The 23836-nt window shown below is 41.5% G+C and overlaps 1 protein-coding gene across 2 annotated transcripts in view; it reads left to right on the top strand.

The window, feature by feature from the left end:
* Nucleotides 1-747: 747 nt before the first annotated feature.
* LOC141623290 (pentatricopeptide repeat-containing protein At4g39620, chloroplastic-like) overlaps nt 748-23836 on the top strand; it is a 33824-nt gene continuing 10735 nt past the window's right edge. The window contains exons 1-2 of one of the 2 annotated variants that reach the window (XR_012533286.1): nt 748-1212; nt 1741-3140. Coding sequence is in view for 1 of the 2 variants with exons in the window: in XM_074439381.1 (XP_074295482.1) it covers nt 862-1212; nt 1741-2967 (1578 nt within the window). In the remaining variant the exon portion in view is untranslated. Of the gene's footprint in view, nt 1213-1740; nt 3384-23836 lie in introns of those variants that run through there. The other variant, XM_074439381.1, reaches the window with a different exon arrangement.

The following is a 23836-nucleotide window of genomic DNA, read 5'->3' as shown; positions in this document are numbered from 1 at the left end:
AAATGATGATAGAGAAACATAATCTTGAAAAAATACTTTTATATAATAGAGCAAAAATTTATCCGATCACACAAGTTAGAACGAGTTAACGTTAACTCGACTTGACGGTTTCTCGAGCCAACCCGGACTAAAGCGAAATAACACAAACCAAACTTTAACCGAGTTGTCTCTATCTAGACCTTGCAAACAGATCAGGTCGTGTCGTGTTCGTGTTTGTGTCAATATTAAACGGATCACCCCTACCCAACCCTAACCCGACCTAATTACATAAACAGGTCATTTGTCACAACACTAACCTAACCCATTTAAAATTTCTATAACCCAACCTGACCTGTTCAGCCCATTTATCTTTAAGCATGTGATTTTTAAACCAATAAACTAATACAATAAACGACGTTTTATAAACCTATTATCCCAAAAATAAGGAATGAAAGTTCTAATTTTTAAGTTGTTTTGTTGAATTATTGACTCAAGCTAAATTAAATATGGCAATTTTAAATAAATGAGTTATTTGTGTCGGGTTCGTGTCAAAAGAGATCAACCCTAACCCGACTCATTTAAGTTTCGTGTCGTATCGTGTCAGCCCAATTACTTAAATGGGTCACAACATCTTAACCCTAACCTGCTAACTTCATATCGAATTCATATCATATTTTCGGGTCGTGTCGATAATTGCCGCCTCCAAAGTCCAGACTCTATCTCATTATCACCAAACCATAACCATGAGTCAATAGAAATTAAATCCCGAGTGCATCAAAGGTGTTTCGAAGGGTCCCTTCCGAACCAAAAAAAAAAAAAAACACTATCCTGTATCCTCCCAATCTGCCAATCTTTCTTCCTCCCAATTCCTCGACTTCAAAAATGGCAGCGAGTATAGCAATACAACACCCAACATTCCCAAACTACTTTACCCACTTTCACTTTTCTCCTTCTCCACATTCCCAAATTACTACTTCCCTCCCATTTCTTCCTAAACAACACAAACCCACTTTCAAAATCACTTGTATTGCATCAAAACCCACCAAAAAATCTGCCTCCAAAGGTGATAATTCTGAAGCAAAGGATTTAGTTCGCTCTATTTTGAGGAATATCAGTGATAAAGAGCCTCTTGTGTCCACACTTAACAAGTATGTTCGGTTCATGAGGGTTGACCATTGTTTTCTGTTGTTTGAAGAACTTGGGAAATCTGATAAATGGCTTCAATGTCTTGAGGTTTAATTCTCTTTACATCTTCTGTGCTTCATTTTTCAGTGAATTTTGCTTGTTTCTGATTGCTATTGTTGATAATGTTTTCTTTATCTGGAGGGTTATTTGGCATCTGGAGGTGATTTTTTGTTTTGTTGGTCTGTTTGGAATCATGGGTAAGACTGCGTACATTCGACCCCTCCTTACCCGTAATTTGCGGGAGCCATTGAAGCACTAGGGTAATGTGGTTGTTGAATGGAATCATGGGTTGCCCTTTGCTAACCCCTCTGGTTTGAACTCTCGGATTGTGCTCTACATATTGCTGATGTTACAGTTTTTGTCAAACTTAAGATTAAAATAGGCCAGTCTTGTCATTTTGAAGCCAATGATGGGATGTGCGCTATATCATGGTGAATGACACAAAAGGGGGTAAGTTTTAGTAATCCTAAGGGAAGTTTGATGCCGACTTGTTTCCGCTTTTTGTGTGATTTGACAGTACTTGAGTGGCATGCTGATCAGTAAAAACATGGTAATAACTCTTTTTGCTTTATTTAGGTCTTTAGATGGATGCAGAAACAAAGGTGGTATCTTGCGGACAATGGTATTTATTCAAAATTGATATCAGTCATGGGTAAGAAAGGTCAGATTCGAATGGCAATGTGGCTTTTCTCAGAGATGAGGAATAGTGGATGCCGGCCTGACTCTTCAGTATATAATGCACTCATAACAGCCCATCTTCATTCTCATGACAAATCAAAGGGTTTAGAGAAAGCTCTTGGGTATTTTGATAAGATGAAGGGTACCGAACGGTGTAAGCCAAATGTTGTGACATACAACATTCTCCTGAGAGCTTTTGCTCAGGCCAGGAATGTTACTCAAGTTAACACACTGTATAAGGATCTCGACGACAGCATAATTTCACCTGATATTTTTACGTTTAATGGTGTGATGGACGCTTATGGGAAAAATGGTATGATTAGAGAAATGGAAGACATGTTGGCTGTTATGAAAATAAATCAGTGTAAGCCCAATATAATCACTTTTAACCTTCTTATTGATGCCTACGGAAAGAGACAAGAATTCGAGAAGATGGAGCAAGTTTTCAAGAGCCTGTTACAGTCGAAGGAGAAGCCAACACTTCCGACATTTAATTCAATGATCATTAACTATGGTAAGGCACGTCGTAGGGAGAATGCCGAGGAAGTTTTTGAGAAGATGAAGAGTATGGGATGTGCCCCAAACTTTATTACATACGAGAGTGTTATCATGATGTATGGATTTTGTGATTATACTTCGAGGGCAAGAGAAATATTTGATGGATTGATAGCATCTAAGAAGGAGATAAAGGTTTCCACACTAAATGCCATGTTAGAAGTTTATTGCATGAATGGCATACCTATGGAAGCACACGCGCTATTGGAAAGTGCTCGGGGTTTTGGTGTTCGGCCCGATTCTTCAACATATAAACTTCTTTACAAAGCCTACACTAAGGCAGATATGAAGGAGCCTTTGCAGGAGTTGTTAAGGCATATGGACAAAGATGGTATCATCCCAAATAAGAGGTTTTTCCTAGAAGCATTGGGAGCATTCGGTTCTTCAAAAACTACAAAATTTGCTGCCGGAACTGCAGATGTGAAAAAACAAACATCTACAAAGAGAGACATGGGTAAACCGGGAACTGCAAAGATAGAAATGAGTAAACCAGCAATTACAAAGAGTAATAGGAGTAAACCAGAAAGTACAAAGAGAGATATAAGTAAGGCAGCAACTACAGAGAGATAATGAACTACAATCTGGGATTAATCATATGATTCACATTGACTTGACTCGTAGGTACTTTTGCCAGCTTGACTTTTTTTGAGCAGACTAGCTGCTCACTAGAATGATCTGAACCCTGGAACCATTGACTTCTGTTGCCACTGCAGCATTGTCCATTCATTGGCAGGGTTATTCAGGTATGCACATATAATTCGTGGAAGGCTGTGATGCTCGGACTCTTCACCTGACCCTGAGGATCCGGTGGACAGGATCCGGACACGGATCCGGATATGGATCCTTGATGGATCCTTCTATGAGAAATCGATGTGAGAGTGTTTTGTTTTTAACCTCTCTTTTGTACACCATCCCTATATAAGGAGTGATCTTGGCATGAATTTAATGCTGTAATAAAGTATTCATTCATGTTAAACATGAAGAAACTACTTTTCCTTTCTTTTCTCTAATTTTTTTAACTAATAATCAATTTTTTTAGGAAAAAAAAAAAAATTAGCCGAGTCCAAATTTAAATTTGGATCCTCGTATCCGAGTCCTTGTTTTTGAGATTTCAAGGATCCGACACTAGGATCCGTACCCGTGTCGGATCCTCGTATCAAAGTCCGAGCATCACAGGTGGAAGGCTATCCTTCTTTTTCTTCATAAGCATTTCACTGACGTTTTAGTTTGTGTGGTTCATTCAAGAGTTCATTCTTTTTAAAAAGGAAACTAGTTTTGTGATTCGTGAAATTCACGGGATGCTCTGTTTCTAGTGTAATGCTTTAATGATTTAATACAATAACATACTACGATCAATTCAATTTACGGTTTTCATGTTTTAAGGGTTGTATAAATTCAGTTAGTCTTTTTATACAACAGTTTATCAGAAATTAAAATGTCATATAGTAGATATACTAAGAGACCCCTACCAAAACTAAAGTAACTCAATGCAAGCTAAAATGAATTAATAACTAATCCAATACTTTAATAAATTGCGGAACTAAGAATTTTAAATCAGCAATAACTTGAACAACAATTGGATCATTATTGCTGAATACTTCACCTGTTAAACAATATTATACAAAAAATGCTATGTCATCTCCTCAAATTTTCCACCTTTTAGCCATACTAGTTTTAAACCCGTGAAATTCACAGTCTATTTTAAAATTTGTTTATATTTTCTCCATTTTTTTATCTTCTCATCTGCTTTTTGAAGGCCAAAGTTTCTGAATTTTAATCGTAAATATGTTGAAAATAAAATATTTACTTATGATCAAAATATCTTTTGTTTATAATTTTCGACAAAAAAAAAGCCAAATAGAAGTCGGAAGATATGGTCAAAGATCCGTTTTAGAGACCATAATAAAGCAAATGAAAAGATAAAAAAATGGAGGAAGTATTAAATAACGCGAATAACATTTTTACAATTAATGTTGTACTTTGTATAATAATTAGAAAAAATATAATTTAAAGTTTGACCTTCCCCATTAACAAATTAAACGTTATTGGTTTATATAGTATTATGTAGATCTGTCAAATTGACCAGACTTGCAAATATGTCTGAGCCTAAACCATTTTTCATGGTCATAAACCCTTAAATCTTAAAACGCTTTAAGTTACAACAAAACAACTTGATTGCTAATTTAGGACCAACACCTAGAGGTGTTAAATTCTGACCCGGCCAATAAACCTGATCCGTCAGATCTACTTTTTTCAAGGTCAAGACCCATAAAATCTTAACACGGGACCCGTTAAACCCAAACCTGAAACAACCCGTTAATTTAAGGTCGAAACCCCACCCGAAATGACCTGTTTAATCCAAACCCGAAATGACCCGTTAATTTATGATCAAAACCCAACCCGAACGAATCGACCTGTTAGATAGGGATATCAGCGGGGCGGGTATAAGTGGGTACCGCCCCGCACCCGCCCCAACTGGATGGATGGAGCTTTGGCGGGTGGTGGGGCGGGTGCGGGTACGAAAATTGTACCCGCCACGGGTCATGGGGCGGGTATGGATTTTGCATCTTACCCACCTAATACCCGTCTACCCGCCAATCATTAAAAAAATTAGTAGGATTATGATAATTTATAAATCTTATTTAGTTATGATTAAGATATAATGTTAATAATAACTATTTTATAAAGTTTTTTAGTAACTTATTTGGTGAAAAAATAAGATTATAAAGATAAATTAAAAAAAATGGAAATTTATAGTGATTAAATCAACTTTTACGAAAACATTTATCGAATAAAATTATGGTGTAGCGGGTTAATGGGTAAGCGGGGCGGGTACAATTTTATATTTCCACCCGTTGGGGCGGGGATGGTTTTATAAACTTGTACCCGCCACGGGTGGTGGGGCGGGGATGGGTACGAGTTTTTCTTGGTGGGTACGGGTACGGGGGAGCCTATATCCACCACCGCCCCGCCCCAATGACATCCCTACTGTTAGATTAAAGATGATAAATTTTATTGAAATATTAATAATCTATATTAATTTTTGTACTTTTGAAAGATGATTTGAAATAATAATAATAATAAAACATTAGTTTTTATACTTTTAATTACATAAAAAATTTAAAAAATAATAATTAAAATAACTTAATTTCTTTAATTGTGGCAATATAATTAATACTTCTATAACTATTTAATATGATTAAAATATTAATATTAAATATGTTTTATTTTATGTTTTTAAATATTTTCTCGATTTAAAAATAGTGTTAAAAAAAGGCGTTTGACACCGTAATTTGATCATAACCCGACCCGTAACCCATATGACCCGACCTGTATTCTTACCCGACCTGTATGACATGGCTTACGTTCCCACTCGTCCGACCGTCAAACCGGTCTACCAACTTCATACAACATGTGAGCTCAACCTTATATAAAAAGCTTAGTGAAAAATATTTATTTAATGCTCCTAAAATTGATTTAAAGTGATCATAATACCTGTGATTTAATTGGCTGCTGAATCATAATTTCAATAAAATAAAAGGCATTTATTTGACAATATTAATTAGGGTTGGTCTTCTCGAAATAACAAAAGTTACTTTAAAAAAAAAATATTTTATTACATGTATTTATTCGCAGAAAAAAAAAAGGTATTTTTATTTTACATCAACTTTTTTATATAGTGGTTTCAAAGAGATCTTAGTTAGGAATAGAATGATTTTTATTTTTTTATTAGAATATCGTTTTTTCCCTAAATAAAATCTAAATTTATTAAAAGTTTGATATCAATGTCATTAAATTAGGAAAGAATTTTAGCAGTATATCATTTTTCTTGTTTAAGATGCTCTTATTTACCCATAGGAAGACATGTCATATTTGGTGAAATTATATGATGCCATGTCAGCGGTAAAGTTAGAAGATTAATATATATATATATATATATATATATATATATATATATATATATATATAGATAGATATTTCAAAATATATATAATAAATGCTCAAAAATTATTAATCATCCACGATTCCACGTTGATGTCACCAATCTTTAGTTAGTATGGAAAATATAGTTGTTTAAGCAATCTTAGTATTTCACTTCTTCATATAATCTTCTTTCTTCAATAAATCATACCTATTAAAAAAGGAAAATGATACGTGCAGCCCTAAGGGCTGCATTTAAGGTAACTAAAAAGGAAAGAAAAACTTAAATTAAGCATTAATGACATCAATTTACGCGTAATTGTGTCATAAATTCCTAATTTAATTCCATTTTGGGAAGTAATTTAGTTCTTAAATACAGCCCTAAGGGCTGTATTTATCATTACCGATTAAAAAAAGTAACACAATAATAGTGGAATTTATTTTATGCAATATTATCATTATTAAATTGTTCACCTTAAGTAATGAAAAAAGAGGGAATGATAACTAAATCGTAGAGATGTAAGTATATTTACTTTTGAAGAGCTTAACACCATAAATAATCTTGATAGCCCCTAAATGAGAACAAAACAAACACATACGCGAAGTTGAAAATGTGCTGAACACTTCATAACCCAATGAAACTTCCATAAAAAAATAAAAAAAATTAGTTAATAATATCGGTGACACATACCATTCTACTAACGATAGAGATAAGAAATTTTTTGCTTACAAATTTTGTCTTCCATAAAAAATATGTAAACAATTAAGGATGTGTTTTATGGCTATTAAATATTCTTTTTTCATTATTATCAAATTTAATATAGGCATAAATAAAGATCAAGTTCATGACTTTTGAGCATCCATTTTTCATTATTATGAAGTTTAATATAAACATAAATATGGGGAAATGAGAAATGGTATGTAAAAGGTTTGCATTATTATTATTATTAATTTGTTTTTTTCTTACAAACTCCACTTTGCATGAAAGTCGTTTAAAAAGTTATCTTGTATATGTAATTAAAATATGACATGTTGATGATGATAGATATTTTGGTTTTCCTTTTAATTATATTTATAAATTTGTAGACATTAGTAGCTTTATAATCCAAATTATTAGATTTTTTATTTACTACATATAAGACCTTTTAGCTACTATCTTTATGGTTAAGGAAGAGTTAGATGAACAAATTGAATGATTAAATGATGAGAGTAAATTCTTAATTTATTTTTATAATTTAAATCATGATCTTATGGTTTCCACACAAAAATAAATATTACTAAACCTTAAAATGACTTTTAATAAATTTATTAAAGTAGCCTTAATATTAACAATTTAAATTAATATAATTTAATTATGATACTACATGACAAAAAATTAAATTAAATGTATTAAGTTGCCTTTTAACTATATAGTATAGATATAACATGTCACCACATATCAGATATTCAATATGCCATTTTATATTGCACACATCATAATTAAGAAAAAAAAAGGAAAACCTGACAAAATGAAAGAGTATTCAAACCAAAAGAAAAATGCAAAGAAGCTCCATTACCACTATTTTCTAATTTCATGTAATGTTATTGATATGCGAGTATGTCACCCTCCTGCAATTTGAATACAAACACAAAATAATAACTAAATTAGATTCTAGCGATAACTTAAAAACACAATAAAGATAAAAAGCAAAACAATTCATTTAGCTATCTATGTATACTTTACATACCAACTTTTTTAATAAAAATAAAAATTAGGATTTATGTGATACTTATATAAGATTATTTTTGTAGTTAATTCTCACATTTATTTCAACAATTTATTAGGGGAAAGAAGATAAGTTTTGTGAATGAAAGGGAAGATAAAAAAAATTATCATAACATAATTACAAGTATAATAATGGTGATTAACAAATATATCATTAAATAAAAGAAGTATATGTTAAATAGATATGATAAATTAATAGCCAAAATTGTGAGTGGAAAATAAAAAATTTGTATTAATTTATTTTTTTGTGTTTGTAACTAATATTCCCCAAATCATTCTGATTAAGGCTCTGATGTTGTTGTTGTTGTTTGTAACTAATATTCTTTATTTTATTTTTGTACTTATAAGCATGTGACACATAGCATTTGGAGATGAATTTTAAATGGCACGTGTCTTAGTGATGTATTTAGTCTTTTTTTTTTTTTTAATATTGTTGCGGTATTTATTTTCGTAGTGCGATTTTTACTCATCACATCACATTTAGAATTTGTTAACTCATGAAATATTTAATATGCACAATTAAGTTAAGAATAATGATGATGATAATAATGACATTTTTTTAAGACCTTTTAGTATATTTTATGTATATATGAAAAAGGTTAATTTAGTAAATTTATATTGTATATATTAGAGCCATGTCATAATAAATTTTGCCATGTCACTATTAAATTTTTGCCATGTCACAACTGATTTTTGCCATGTCACATTTATTTGATATTTTGGGTTACCCTTTTAATAATATTTATAGATTTGGACTAGAATGGAGTAGAGATGGCAATTGGTCACTGTAAACTGTATTATATGTCAGGGGTCAATTGGGCTTAGGTCATATCGAGAATTCGGGTTTACTGTGCCAATATAACGTTTCTTAAGAAGTGTTGTTTGAGTCGGATAAGTTCTTATGGTAGATTGGCTCTTGTTCAGTTAGGATCATTATTTGATGATGTTATTCAAATTCATTCCATCTTGTCTTTTCATGTTCAGAGTGATAAACTGATAATTGCGTGTGTTGGTGACATTAGGCCATTTATTTTATTTTTGAAGTTAAACTTGTTAATACGCTATATGTCAACCTGGTCTTATTTGGATCTTTATTAAGCTAATACATTATCTGGGTATCAGCTGGGTTTAGTCATTATCAGGGCACTAGTCATTATAGGCCAGCTTCGATTTAGTTTCATGTGAGACAATCGGCTTGTATTTGCTGTGGGTTGGCTTCGACGTCTTGCCATTTCGGTTGTTTAACTTATTTTGAAGGTTTATTAGGCAGTTTCAATAGAGATCACATGTCCCACTTTTATGTCCCATCTTGTGTCCCATTCCCTTGATCTTGACACATCACACTTGAAATAATAAAAATGGTAATATTATAATTTTAGTGCTAATGTGTCACTAGAAGAGGTAATGGGACACAAAATGGGATAGAGGATCTGCTCTGGGTTTCGGAGGCTCCAGGTTGAGTTTTTGTCAGCTCTTAAATGGGGTAGTAAATGTCAAAGATACATAATAACCAACTCCTTAATTGTTGGTCTTATCTTACGTAAACTAAGTCTTCCTATTTGCTAGCTAGTGTATATCTTTTTGTTAGTTAGTTAGCTTAACTTTCTCCTAGTTTATAGTAACCTAGGTGATGGGGCATATTCTGCACCCGTTGACCGAGTCAACATACTGAGCAAGGTCAAAGATATCCAAAGCAAGTCAACACCTTGACAACCCTGGCCGACGCAGACACAGTCGGCTGTCCCCTTGCGTCTCGGCCATGCGACTAGCCAGCCGGGACACACATCCGCGTACTCACATCCAAGACCCCTCGGCATGGAGTCGACAAGGCCCGCCGGCCTGCCATGGGTCCATCGGCCGAGGGTAGAACAGTCTTTCCACCTGCTCTGCCACTTGGCCACTACGTGACAAAAGGTGAAAACCTATAAATACTCCTCAACCCTCATTGAGGAAAGGATCCGAAAATAATCAATGAAACCTACTAATCTGGTATAAACTCCCTTATCTCTCTACAATATCCTTTGTGCCAAGGAACACACAACTTAATCCCTCTTAAGTTTACTGACTTGAGCGTCGGAGTGAGTACGCTCGATACCAAGCCGAGCCCTCAGTTTGTTCATTGTTTCAGGAGAGGCCGAAAGGGAGAGTCAAGCAAAGCCATCATTCTACAAGCTTACGTGGTAACAAATCTGCTCTGGAATTACACTCGGAACAATTGGCGCCGTCTGTGGGGAGACCATACTAAAAGCTAGTTAAATCCCTTACAAAAAAAAAAAAAAAACACAAAACAAAACCCACCCAACAAGCTAAGAAGATGTCGAAACAACAAGAAGCAATTGTGACCGACGAAACGCATTCTATCGGATGACACATCCACACCTCGAGATTGGGCGATCCCCACCGGCCGAGTAATTCAACCGGCGTACGGGATGCCAATAATACCAGAAACACCGCTGCCCGCCGGCCATGTCACTGTCATGGGACATGTGGTCGATGCAGCCAAACTGAAGCTGCTCCTGGACCTGATGGGTAATACGCCGATCACCCCCGCCGCAACGACGGTGACGGCAGCACACCCGCAGGTGACCAGGGCCCATAAAGTGACTCCGATCAACTTGAACGGAGCAATACAAGGAGCTGAGCATGCAAGGACGCCGGCGGTGCCCGTGGTGTCGATGTGCGGACCAAAGTCCTTCCCACCTCGCGGGAGGACAGCGTCGCCGCGGCAACAACGAGGCCACCCCCGAAGAAACGAAGAAAGGAGCCCGACTCACCAGAGTCGGATAACAAGAAGCCCTTCCCGCTACGGGGAGAGAAGCTGGACTAGGAATGCGAGGAGCCGATCGCCGCGTGTCATTCGGCACGTGGTCAGACAGCCCCTCCATGACTACGTCCTTGAAGTTCCGGTGCCGACCAAGCTGAAGCTGCCGTCCCTATCGTACAAAAGAGACAGTGACCCAACCGACCACGCCGAGGCTTTCGAGTCTTACATGTCGGTATGGGAGCAGCCTGATGAGATATGGTGCCGAGTTTTCCCAACAACCCTGCACGAGATGACCCAGAGTTGGTACAAAGGGCTACCTAATGGCTCGGTGTACTGTTATGCCGACCTCAGGGATAATTTCATAGCCCAGTACGCTTGCAACAAGCGAAGGGCCGTGGAGACATCGGATCTCCTGACTATCCGACAGGGGGATGACGAGTCCCTCCGGAGCTACGTCAAGAGGTTCGACGCTAAGGTTCAGCAGATTCGTGAGCTAAACCCCGAACTGGCGGCCTTCGCACTGATGAAAGGCCTGCCGAGGGGCGATTTCAAAAATGAGCTCATCAAGTGCGAAGACCTCAATCTAGCCTCCGCCAGAAAGATGGCCGACCGAGCCATAAAGGTGGAGGACTACCACAAGACCTGGGTAGGCCACAGCGAAGCTGGGCAACCAGAGAGGAGGAGCCCGGAGAACATCGACGAAGGTCGCCGTGACAATAATCGGTCACGACCTGAAAGATCTAACAGGAAACAGAACTCGGCGGGCGCCGGGGGGAGTTCGGGACCATACACCCAGAAGCGGTACCACGGTCTCACCCCCCTGGTCAAATCACCGGCCGAGGTCTTTGCCCTGAGCAAGAATGAAGGGCAGAAGTGGGCAAGGCCCCCCAAGACAAAGGCGGAGGGCGACGCAAGCCAATTTTGCGATTACCACGGCCAGCCCGGCCATAAGACCGACGACTGTCGGCATCTGAAGAACGCCATCGAGGAGCTGATCCGAAAGGGGGCCCTCAGCAAGTATGTAGCTAGGCCCCCGGAATCAAGCTCCGACGGGGCGAATAGGAAATCGGTGTTCCGGAGGATAGGAGTGATCCGGTGGTTATCGAAGGTAACGAGAACGGAGGGTCGACTAATGGGCACAAACGGCACCTAAATGAGCTTTACCAAGCCATCAACTTTGTGCCCACCACAGCGATCCCCGCTTCCACCGTCCCCGATATAACCATCGGAAAGAAAGACTACGAAGGAGTCGTAGCCCCACACAGCGACCCGCTGGTGGTCCACCTTGACATAGCCAACCACTTGGTTAAGAGGTGCCTAGTTGATACAGGCGCCTACACAAACATCATGTTCAGGGAATGCTTCCTCAATCTCGGTCTGAAGATTGAGGACCTGAGCCCCTGTACCAACCCACTATACAGCCTTCTCGGGGCCGGCCTGGTACCCCTGGGATCAATCAAGTTGCCGGTGATGTTTGGCCAAGAGGATACGGCCAAAAATGTTTGGTCCGAGTTCGTGGTCATTGATGGTTGCTCCGCCACAACGTTCTTATAGGCCGAGTCACTTTGAGCGAGGCCGATCTTCAGAATGTCCATCCGGGCCCCGACATTGATGTATGTCTCGGACCGGGGAGAGGCAAAAGCTCGTCTCAAAGGACGAAAAGACGAAATTGTCAATGTCCAAATATCTCGCGAGAGTGTAACATGCAGTCCCTCAAAGTGGCGAGGAAATCAGAGAAGGGGAAGAGCCCATCCTTACGACAGGAGGGTGATCCGATGAGTACCAACAACGTCAGCATGGTCGAGGGGGCCGAGACCGAGCAAGTGGAAATTGACCCAGGATGCACCGTAACTGTCGGTGTCGGCCTGGAGCCAAAGTAAAGAGCCGATCTCCTGGACCTGCTGAGGAAGAACAAAGACGTCTTCGCGTACTCAGCCGCCGAGATGCCAGGAGTGAGCCAAGAGGTGATCGTTCACTAGCTGAACGTGCTCTCCAACGCTCGCCCTGTCAAACAGAAGATGAGGAACTCCTCGGCCGAGAAAGATGAGGCCATCAAGGCCGAGGTAGACAAACTATTAGAGGCAGGCTTTATCATGCCTTGTACTTACCCCGAGTGGCTAGCAAATGTTGTAATGGTGAGGAAGTCATCGGGGGGGTGGAGGATGTATGTGGATTTTACAAATCTTAATAAAGCATGTCCTAAAGATTGTTATCCCTTGCCTCGAATAGATAGTTTAATAGACGCAACGGCAGGCTACACTATACTGAGCCTACTCGACGCCTTCTCAGGGTACCATCAGGTATTCATGGCCGAAGAAGACATGCCTAAGTGCGCATTCATCACCATACACGGCACATAAATGTATAAAATGATGCCGTTCGGTTTGAAAAACGCTGGCGCAACTTACACTAGGCTGGTGGACAAAGTGTTTTAAGATCAAAAAGGGCGAAACATCGAGGCTTATGTCGACGATGCTATTGTAAAAAGCAAGTCTGACGGCGAGCACTTGGCCGACTTGAGCGAAACGTTTTGTTCACTAAGGAAATACAAGATGAAACTTAACCCAATGAAATGCAACTTTGGTGTCCGGGCAGGTAAGTTCCTCGGCGTGCTTGTCGGTGCGGGGGAATTGATGCCAATCCGAGAGAAAGTCCAAGCAATCTGGACCTACGGAGCCGAAGAATCGAAAAGAGGTTATGATGTTGACCGGGAGGATGGCGGCTCTCGCCCGTTTCATCTCTCTCGGTCGACAAGAGCACCCCATTCTTCAAAGTGTTGAAAGGGAATAAAGACTTGGTGGAGGGAGGAACAGAGCACGGCTTTCGTGCAATCGAAAGCTCATCTTCAAACTCTCCCTACCCCGTCAAGGCCGATCTTTGGGGAGACGCTATATCTATACATAGCGATTACCTCGGCCACGGTCGATCCGTAATCGTCGTCGAGAAGAAGAAGACAAGCAAGACCAATCTACTTTGTCAGCCACACATTGTTGCCCGCCGAAAGAAATTACCCAATGATTGAAAAAGCAGCCTTTGCTGTCGTCGTTGCCGCAAGGAAACTAAAACCTTACTTCGACGCACATCCCGTGACGGTCTTAACCGACCAACCATTGGAGAAAGCATTGGAAAAATTTGAACAATCCGGCAGGCTCATCAAATGGGCAGTAGAGCTATCCGGCTTCGGCATTCAATACAAGCCGAGGCCCTCGATAAAGGGGCAGGCACTCGCAGACTTCCTGGCCGAGTGCACATACCAAGAAGAACCAAACCCCGGAGTTTGGGAGGTATACACCGACGGGTCCTCCACGGCGAACAGCTCAGAGCCGCATCCTTATCATCAACCCAAACGGGGACGAGTTTGAGTACGCCTTGAAATTTACCTTCTCGGCCTCAAACAACGAATCCGAATACGAGGCGGTGATAATCGGAGTCGAGCTAGCTAGAGAGTCACGGAGCAGAGCACATTGTGTTGAAGACGGACTCACTGTTGGTTACTAACCAAATCAGAGGAGAGTTTGAGGCTCGGGACGACGGGATGGTAAGATACCCGGAAAGGGTAAAAGCGACACAAAGAAAAATTGAAATCTTTCCAAATCCAATGCATTCCCGTGTCCGAGAACAACCGAGCCGACGCTCTCTCAAAACTTGCCAATTCTACCATCAAGAATGTCACCGACCGTCTTTGGTGGATATCGAGAATGCTAAAAGCATCACTGAGACCGTCGGCATGGTGGGCGACATAGAAGCCGAGACGACGTGGATGACTCCGATAATGAAGTACAAACTGACAAATGAGTTACCGAAGGACCGCAGTCTCTCCCAAAAGATAAGAAGGATCGCCGCAAGGTACTTGGTGTTTGAAGGAGAGTTGTATAGAAGGTCCGTAATAAGGCCACTTCTGAAATGTGTCGGCCAGTAGACGCAGAGCTCATCTTGACAGAGATTCACGAAGGCATCTGTGGACATCACATGGGGGCAAGAACACTAGCCCACAAAGCTCTCCGAGCCGGCTACTTCTGGCCTACCATGCTTGAGGATTCCAGAGCTAAGACCAAGAAGTGTAAAAATTGTCAGATGTATGCTCCGGTGATACATGAACCTTCCCGAGACCTGCAACCGGTGCTTAGTCCCCTTCCTTTTGCACAGTGGGGGATGGATTTATTGGGGCCATTTCCAACGGCCTCCGGAGGAAGAAAGTACCTGATCGTCGCCGTCGACTACTTCACCAAATGGGTCGAAGGCGTCGCGGTACTGCCAAGACGACGGCGGCCGTAAGAAAGGTAATCTGGGAGAACGTCATAACTCGATTTGGGTTACCCCAAGTCATGGTGTTTGACCACGGCCGAGAGTTTTGGAGTGACATAGTGATGAACTGGCTAGAAGAGCTCGGTATCAAGTTTGCATACTCTTCCGTCTGCCACCCTCAGAGCAATGGGCAGGCGGAGGCAGCTAATAAAACAATCCTAAACGGGCTGAAAAAGAAAGTTGAAGATCTAAAGGGAAGGTGGGTTGATGAACTACCCGGCGTCCTGTGGTCCCTTAGAACCACGGAGAAAGAAGCAACGGGGTACAGTCCATTCCACCTGGTCTATGGGTCTGAAGCCGTCCTGCCAATTGAAGCATCGGTGCCAACATTCAGAAGGCAAACCTTTGACCGAGTCGAGAATGAGGAAGGCCTGAGAGTCTCTTTAGACCTGGTCGAAGAAAGCCGAGACACGGCACGGCTTAACTTGGCAGTATATCAAAATCGAATGAGAAGAGCATACAACCGTAGGGTCCACAAAAGAGACTTAAGAGTAGGAGATCTAGTCCTAAGAAAGTCAGCCGCCACCAACAAAGGAAACATCCATGGCAAAATGACGGCCAACTGGGAAGGACCCTACAAAGTGGTTGAAGAAATGAGGTCGGGTACATACCGGCTGACAGACATGGGGGGAGTGCCTCTAATGAGCCACTGGAACACCGACAATCTTAGAAAATACTTTGTATAGAGGCGGAGGTGTCCGAGACCGTTGTAGGCACCCCAACGCTTGATTATATCTAATGAAGAATGTTCCAAGTTTTCTATCAAAGTGAAATGTCCCTTCCATAGTCATACCAAGATATTTACAACAGCAGTCAAAACGTAAACTCGATCACCTCGGCCAAAGCCGGGGGTGACGAGGGAAACGCGACTTGCCCCACAGCAGTTGATTCAACATGCTTAGGAACGTATAAGTACGGTTGAGAAACGCAAATCGGACGCCTCGGCTAGACCGAGAGTGAAAGAGGAAGCGATCAACACGTCTACAGATACGAACGCTGTCGCGCCGTAACCCCGATTGCCTCGGCCAGACCGAGAGTGACGGGGACACAACGACCGATACGCTAACATGTTCACAACGGCGGTTGGGAAACGCAAATCTGACTGCCTCGGGCGGTGGAGGAAGCGACCGACACGCCAACATGTTCAAAAACGTTAAGTACAGTTGAGATACGCATTCTAACTGCCTCGGCCAAGCCGAAGGTAGAAACGAAAGAAAAGCGCTCAATTAATAACGAAGGAAGACAACTCAGACAAAAATGAGAAAAAGACCTCGGCCAAGCCAGAGGCAAAATAAACAAACTCTTACCTAAAATATTTACAGGAAATACAAGGAAGAAGTCGACGGCCGTCCCCATAGGGATAGCCTAAACACTACCTACCAAAGTTTACAAAAAAGAAGGAACAGCAAAAGGGTACAGACATCAGACATGAAGTGCCAAAAGATGGCAGGGAGGAAAGGCTTAATAATTGGCCCCGAACAGTGGCTATCCGAGATGCCGGTGAACCCGGTGACGACCGCCCGTCTCCCTATGCTGTTCTTTGCTCGCCACCACGGCGACATCAGCAAGATCATCTTTGGTGGGCGACCCGAGAAGGCGATGGGCGGCTTCAGCTTCACCGCCTTTAGCTTCTCGACTTCCTCCCCGGCCGCCTTCGCCTTTTCGGCATGGGTCGCCTTCTCATGACCTCCTCTTCCTCCTTCTTCACCTTTGCCTCCTCCGCAGCCTTCTCCTCCGCGGCCTTCGCCTTAGCATCAAGCTTATCATCAAACAGCTCGTCAAATCTTTGCCACGGAAAGGAGCCTTCAGAAAGAGCTCTCCGATCACTTCCCCGGCGACTTCTTCGGCCAGTCCCGTATTGGGCGCACATGTTAGGGAGGACGACGCTTTGGAGCGTCTCAATGTCCTCCTCCCTCCTCGGTGAGGATTGCCTTTGTGTTCTGTGTGACTTCGACTGAAGCCGATACATAGACTTCCATTCTTCCCTCTTCGTAACATGTGTGAAGTCAAATGCTTTCGAAGCTTGTCACGCTCCTCCAAAGATCTTAGCGGCATCGCCTCCCCAGCCTCAACCTTGGCTCTCTTAGCAAGGACTGCCTTTTCAGCGTCCTCCCTAAGTTTTCGCTCAGCAAGGACCGCCTTTTCAGCCTCAACCTTGGCCCTCTCAGCTTCCTTCTTCGCAGCAGCGAGCTCAAGCCGGAGCCGCTCAAGGCGTAGGGCGACTTTCGGCCATGACCTTTTCTTGCTCCATAATATGAGCACCGCCATATCGGCCCACTTCGCCAAAGATCTTCCTAATCGGGCGGGGAAGGCTTCGGGAGGAGGAGACGACGGCGGCATCTTTATTACCCGTCTGCGCAGTCGCTTCTCAATACGCTGCGTTCGAGGGACCGGTAGACGGCGGCGGTTGATCTACAAAAAATTCGGACAAAGCATCCATGTCAACGTTCATTGACATGCCAGAGAGCCTGTCATCGAGAACGCCTAATGAACCAGCTAAATCTGAGCCACAGGTTAGATCTGTACCAGGCTTGGCCTTCTTGGCCGGAGGACCCATTTCTTTGCCGGCCTCGGTAGCAGTAGCAGCAGTAGCAGTAGCAGCGGCAGCAGCAGTCTCTTTTCTCTTACGTAAGAGAGGAGATTCCTCCGCCACGGTGACCTCCTCATCGGTAATATCGACGACCACCACCGTCTCCTTTTGGACTGCAGGGATTGGAGGTTGAACTGAAGTTGACGCCGTCGCCGCCGAAGGCGTTGCTTTTCGCTTTCGGCGCGGCACGTTCCCGACAACCTTCGCCTGGGCCGCCGTCACATCTAGGGCCTTCAACTGCTGATCCATGAGGTCGTTTGGCGCCGGTCTGCGATCACGTGTATCGGCCTTCGGATGCAACTCAACAACTTTCTTGTCCTTGTCAAGTCCCATCCTCTTGAGAAAATCCGCAGACAGATCCGGGCCAAAACGGTCTGTAAAAGAAGCGAAGCAAGAGTTAAGTAAAAGAAATAAATCAAGGTTCAAAAACAGAAACATTAAAAGCAGAGATGGGCCTCACACCGACCCCACTCACCCTGTTCGAGGGCCGGTATGAGGCCGACGTGGCAGAGCGGCTCATCCTGAAGAATGATCTGCGTCGGGGGCATCCATCCCTTCGGCGTCCCATCCTTCTCAGCCTCAAACAGCTTCATCGCCCGCCTTTCGTCCTCATTGAGATGGACCCTAAAGGCGTCCATCTTAAGCTTATGCCGGGAGACATATTTCTCACGCTCTCCCCGACTCTCACACCGCAAATTGACGCGGCTTTGGAAGGACAGGGGCAGTGGATAATCCCCTGGAACCTCAACATATACCCACCGTGCCTTCCAGTCCTTGCAGGAAGTAAGCTTAGGGACGGTGATATAACCTGGCTCGGTCTGTATGTTATACCACCCCTTGCCACCTTGGACATTCAGTCGAAGGTGATGAAGCCGGCGGAATAGGTTCACCGTTGGGGCCTCCCCCTTAAACTGGCATAGCCATGTTGGGGTTGGTGTCCTTAACAGTTAGTGCAAGGACTTACAAACCTCTAAAAGGATCAAAGGGCATACTTTGGTATTATTATCAGTTGATCCACGTTTATCAATAACGGCTGGCTTGCTAGATAAGTTTGACGTTATTGTCATACAGATGGCGGTGATCAACTGGTCCCTAAAAGTCACACCTATAGGATACGTTTGAGAGACGTGACAGTATGAAAATACAGTCATGTAGATGCCAATTTTGACTAACCAGTTAGTCCGAGTCATTTGACTAGTAATTAGTCAAAATGTGATGTTGAGATATTATATTTAATACGGATTAAATATCATGGGCTAAGGTGAATTAACCAGTTAATTCGTAAAATTAAATATAAACGTTTTATATTTAATTAAATGTATGTTGAATATAATTATACAATACTGTTTTTGTCGGACACGTATTAATAATTCAGCTAACCCGTATTATTAGTGATGCCTAAATTTCCGATAACCGATAATTTTATAATCGGACCGCGTCATATACATTTAGCGAGATGAGTCGGACCACGAGTTTAATAAGGAGGAAGTGGAAAGCCCACTCCTCCCTAAGCAAACCCACGGTTTGGCGAGCTCAACAAAAAAGGAGAGCTGTTCTCTCCTTTTGACCTAACTGATTCATTTGAAACAAAACTAGGGTTTTGGGAATTGTGCCTCTCAGAACTCGGATCTCTCATCCAACAAAACTCACAACAAGTTCTCCCAATATTGCAAGGCAATCGGAGAACACGTTCTAGCACAAGGGCATATCTCAGACAAGGTCTTGGGTGCAACAATTAGGAGGGAATCTCGTTTGATTTACTCTTTACGCCGTGCATCAAAGGACCCGAGGTTGATTTCTAATCTTTATCGTTTCCTTGTTATTTTGTTTTATGACTATAAATTACATATGAAATTTGCGTTATAGTCCTACAATTAAAGGGTAGTATACGGATATTAACCTACAAGTGGTATCAGAGCGAGGCCACGTAATTTTTCTATGTAATTTTCATTAAACGAAATGAATCGATGATTTTTGTTTAAAAATTTTGTCTCGGCAGCCAAATTTTTTTTACACGGCAGAAATTTTTTTTCTGTTGTTGCTGCGTTTTTGGTTGCATTGGGAACCGTGTCCTGTTTACACGGTTGCTCTTGTTGTTGTTTTGTCTTGAAAACCGTGCCGTTTCATGTTTTACACGGCTGTTTTGTTTCAATTTTCATATTGTTTTTACATGTTGCTATTTTATACGGAGATTATAGCAACATGTCAAGTTTTTGTCAATTGTTAAATTTGTTTTGATGCGTTTTGATCAAAATTGCAATTGATTTTGTCTCGACAAACTGTTTTCACGAGGGTTTTGAAGTTTCAATGATGTTTGCATTCGATCGAGCGTATTTCTACTCGATCGAGTGCTATTTCTGTCTTGTTTTTGTTCGATCGAGTCCCTGTTGTACTCGATCGACCCCCTTCAAAACCCCTCTGCTCGATCGAGTTGTCCTCGTACTCGATCGAGTAGATTCATTGATAAAGGTACTCGATCGACCACCAGTTTAGTCGATCGAGCACTTTCTGTTTGGCAACCCTCTCGATCGACTTGCGATTCGATCGATCGAGCCCTTTGTCCCTCGATCGAGCACTTATGTCCCTGGATCGAAGGATTTCTTTTTGACTTTGAAAATTTATTCTTTTTGCTTTAAATTTTCTTTTGGCCTTAATATGTACTTTATACGGATATTGTACACTCGCTATGATTGTGAAACGGTTCACACACGTACCATTAAGTTATTTTAAAGCGTATTTAAAGTAACGGATTGTAATGGATTAAAATTAAATGATAGAAGCGGTTTTATCACATGAATTTTAATCATTAAAAGGTGGTTTGGATAAATTTAACATAATTACGGAATTATGTCACGAATGAATTTGTTTTTAGTTGATGCATTTTTATTTATCGTTTATCTTGAATGCCGTGAATGCTCTTTTATTACGTATTTATTTTAATTTGCAAACGGTTGTAACTTAGTGTGGCCTTAGTAGAACGTGTTACCGTAATGATGGAACACGGTCTTGGTTGTATTTTGAGATCTCGTATCTCCGTTTTGGATTTTTCACTTGTAATTACAGTTTTTAATTAGAATGTAAATAGGTTTATATTTTGTAATTTTAATTGTAATTTTTGAGAAGACCAAAGATGGAGACCAGATGCTCACTCCCGCTACTTGGATCAAGATGGAACATCAAGACAAGCTTTTCGGGTCCAACGGTGGATTCCAAAGTTGTATTATGTTCTTATACTAGGATAGGCCACACTAGGAAATTTTTATTTACGTATTGCATTCTTTTATTTATTTTTTTTGCAACGATAATATGCATCATATTCCGCCTAAAAAACCAAACCACCTATTTATTTCATGAAAACTGACACATATAGAGGTCACGAGTTAGTTTTCATTGACATTCTCATGTCACACGTTTTAAAGCCATCATCCAAATAAATTCATTCACGACAGACGCTAGTTATTCGTTCACTTAAAATGAATTATAATTTTGTTGATGGGATCTTCCTCGTATAAACTAAAATTGAGAACGGTCTTTATAGGTCAAACTCCAATGAGTCCCTTCTTCGTCGGTAGGCATAATATGACCCCTTCTACGTCGGGTAAGTTGGAACCGATTGACCTATTTTATCTCAACACTATGGTCACTCGTACGATCCTGTGATCATGGTGGACTATAGATAGGATTTACAGAAATCTATCGACCGAGAGTTCTTACGGAAGAATTAGCTAAACAGTTGGCTTATCAATTTACGGAAATTGAGTCTTGGGATCACTTGTATCATTCTTGAGGGAGATCAATTATGCAAGTGCAAGAGTCTACATGTTAAAATGAATTTTAAAATAGACTTAAATCACCTCGATGAGTTGCTTATTTCGTTTTGTTTTTCTTTCTTTTTCGGTGTAGATCACGATTTTAAAATCGCTAAACAACAAATGGTGGTTCTCTCGAAAACCCAATGCCAAGTGCCACATTGGACCGTGAGTCCGGCTTCGGATCTTCATGAATCGGATGAATCGGTCTACTCGATCAAGAATGATGGATCCAACTTCGCGGATCGGAGGCGGCATTACGGAATGCTGCTGTGCTGACGGGAAGCTCAAATATCTATTAGAGCCCATCCCGGCAAACCCAGTCCCACGGCTGAGCTGCTTTGAAATCACCAAGTTTAATGATTTCGTATGGAAGCGGTGCGATTAAAAACGTACTCATTTTTGCAATGGAACCCAATTTGCCGAAACGCTTCATAGCCCATGGTGCAAACAAGATTTTCACCACGCTCACTAAGGAATTCTCGAAAGCACCGAGAATCGTGACCTATGAGCATACCACTCGCTTCTTTGATGCGAGACTCCGAAGGGCCAACCTGGTTAGCCCACACATTCTCAGCATGATTGAGAATGTCGAGAAGCTGGAGACCTTTAATTGTAACATCAGCGAGAACATTGTTATCGACCGCATTCTTCACTCACTCCACGATGGTTATTCGCAATTTAGAGCGAATTACTATATGAATGATTTGAAGAAAACTCCGCATGAACTGCACTCCTCCTCGTACAGACCGAGAAGGACATGAAGTTCAGTGGGAGCATGAAACAAGATGTTCTCGTTGTGTCAAATAAAGGGAAGGGTAAGGGCAAAGCTCGAGCAAACCTAGCGAGAGGTAAGGCGAAGTTCAAGAAGTCGGGTTCAGGTAAGAGTGGGCCTGGTGAGTCGAGCACCTCATCAGGCGTGACAAAGAGCAAGAATGAAAACATGGAATGCCATCATTGCCACAAGAATGGGCATTGGAGACGCACATGTCCTGTTTATCATGAGGACTTAAAGGCAGGTCGTGTTAAACCCGTTGGTATGTCTTCCTCTTCTTCTACTTTTATTCATATGATTGAGATTAACCACGCAAGTTACGGAACTTGGGTACTTGATACTGGTTGTGGTTCTCATCTGTGTAATCATGTGCGGGGGCTCAAAACATCGAACCCCTCGTAAAGGGTGAGGTGGACCTGCGTGTTGGGAATGGAGCAAGAGTAGCTGCCATCTCCAAGGGGACATATGTGATCCAGCTTCCTAGCGGATTTGAGTTGTCATTATATGACTGTTATTATGTTCCTAGTCTATCGAAAAACATTATTTCGGTTTCGCACTTGATAAACTTGGTTTTTCATTTGTAATAGAAAATAATTCTTGCATTTTCTCATTACACGATATGATTTACTGGCAAGCGATCTCCATGAACGGAATTTATGTTTTAGATCAGACCACGGAAATATTACACGTAATGAATAAAAAGTTAAAGGTTGGTGACAAAGATCAAACGTATCTATGGCACTGCCGTATGGGACACATTAATGAGAAACGCGTAAAACAACTCATCAAACATGGAGCTATCTCGGCCTTTGATTTTCAATCATTTGGCACGTGTGAATCATGTCTCATCGGTAAGATGACTCGTATTTCCTTCAAAGGTGTTGGAATGCGCTGCTGACCTATTAGGACTCATACACACGGATGTATGTGGCCCTATGTCAATCACCGCACGAGAAGGCTATAGGTATTTCATCACTTTCACGGACGACTTAAGTAGATATGGCTATGTCTACTTAATGAAGCACAAAAGTGAATCCTTTGAGAAATTCAAGGAATACCAAAATAGGGTACAGAACCTATTAGGTAGAAAGATTAAAACACTGCGTTCGGATCGTGGTGGCGAGTATCTTTCTCACGAGTTTGATCAACACCTCAAAGACGTGGGATTGCCCTACGCTTAACTCCACCGAACACCTCAATTGAATGGTGTGTCCGAACGGAGAAATCGAACACTACTTGATATGGTTCGATCCATGATGAGTCACACGGTTTTACCCGATTCATTATGGGGTTATGCTTTTTGTCAGCCGCTCTAATACTTAACCGAAGTCCGTCTAAAGCTGTTGACAAGACTCCATATGAACTATGGAAGGGAACGGTCCCTAACTTGTCCTTTATACGGGTTTGGGGCTGCGAGGCTTATGTCAAGTGGAGACACGAGGATAAGCTCGGCCCGCGATCGGTCAAGACATACTTTATAGGTTATCCTAAAGGAACACTTGGTCATTAC

The sequence above is a fragment of the Silene latifolia genome, chromosome X, assembly GCF_048544455.1.
Source record: "Silene latifolia isolate original U9 population chromosome X, ASM4854445v1, whole genome shotgun sequence".
NCBI lineage: Eukaryota > Viridiplantae > Streptophyta > Magnoliopsida > Caryophyllales > Caryophyllaceae > Silene > Silene latifolia.
The sequence above is the reverse complement of the archived record's forward strand: the minus strand, read 5'-3'. Positions and strand labels throughout refer to the sequence as shown.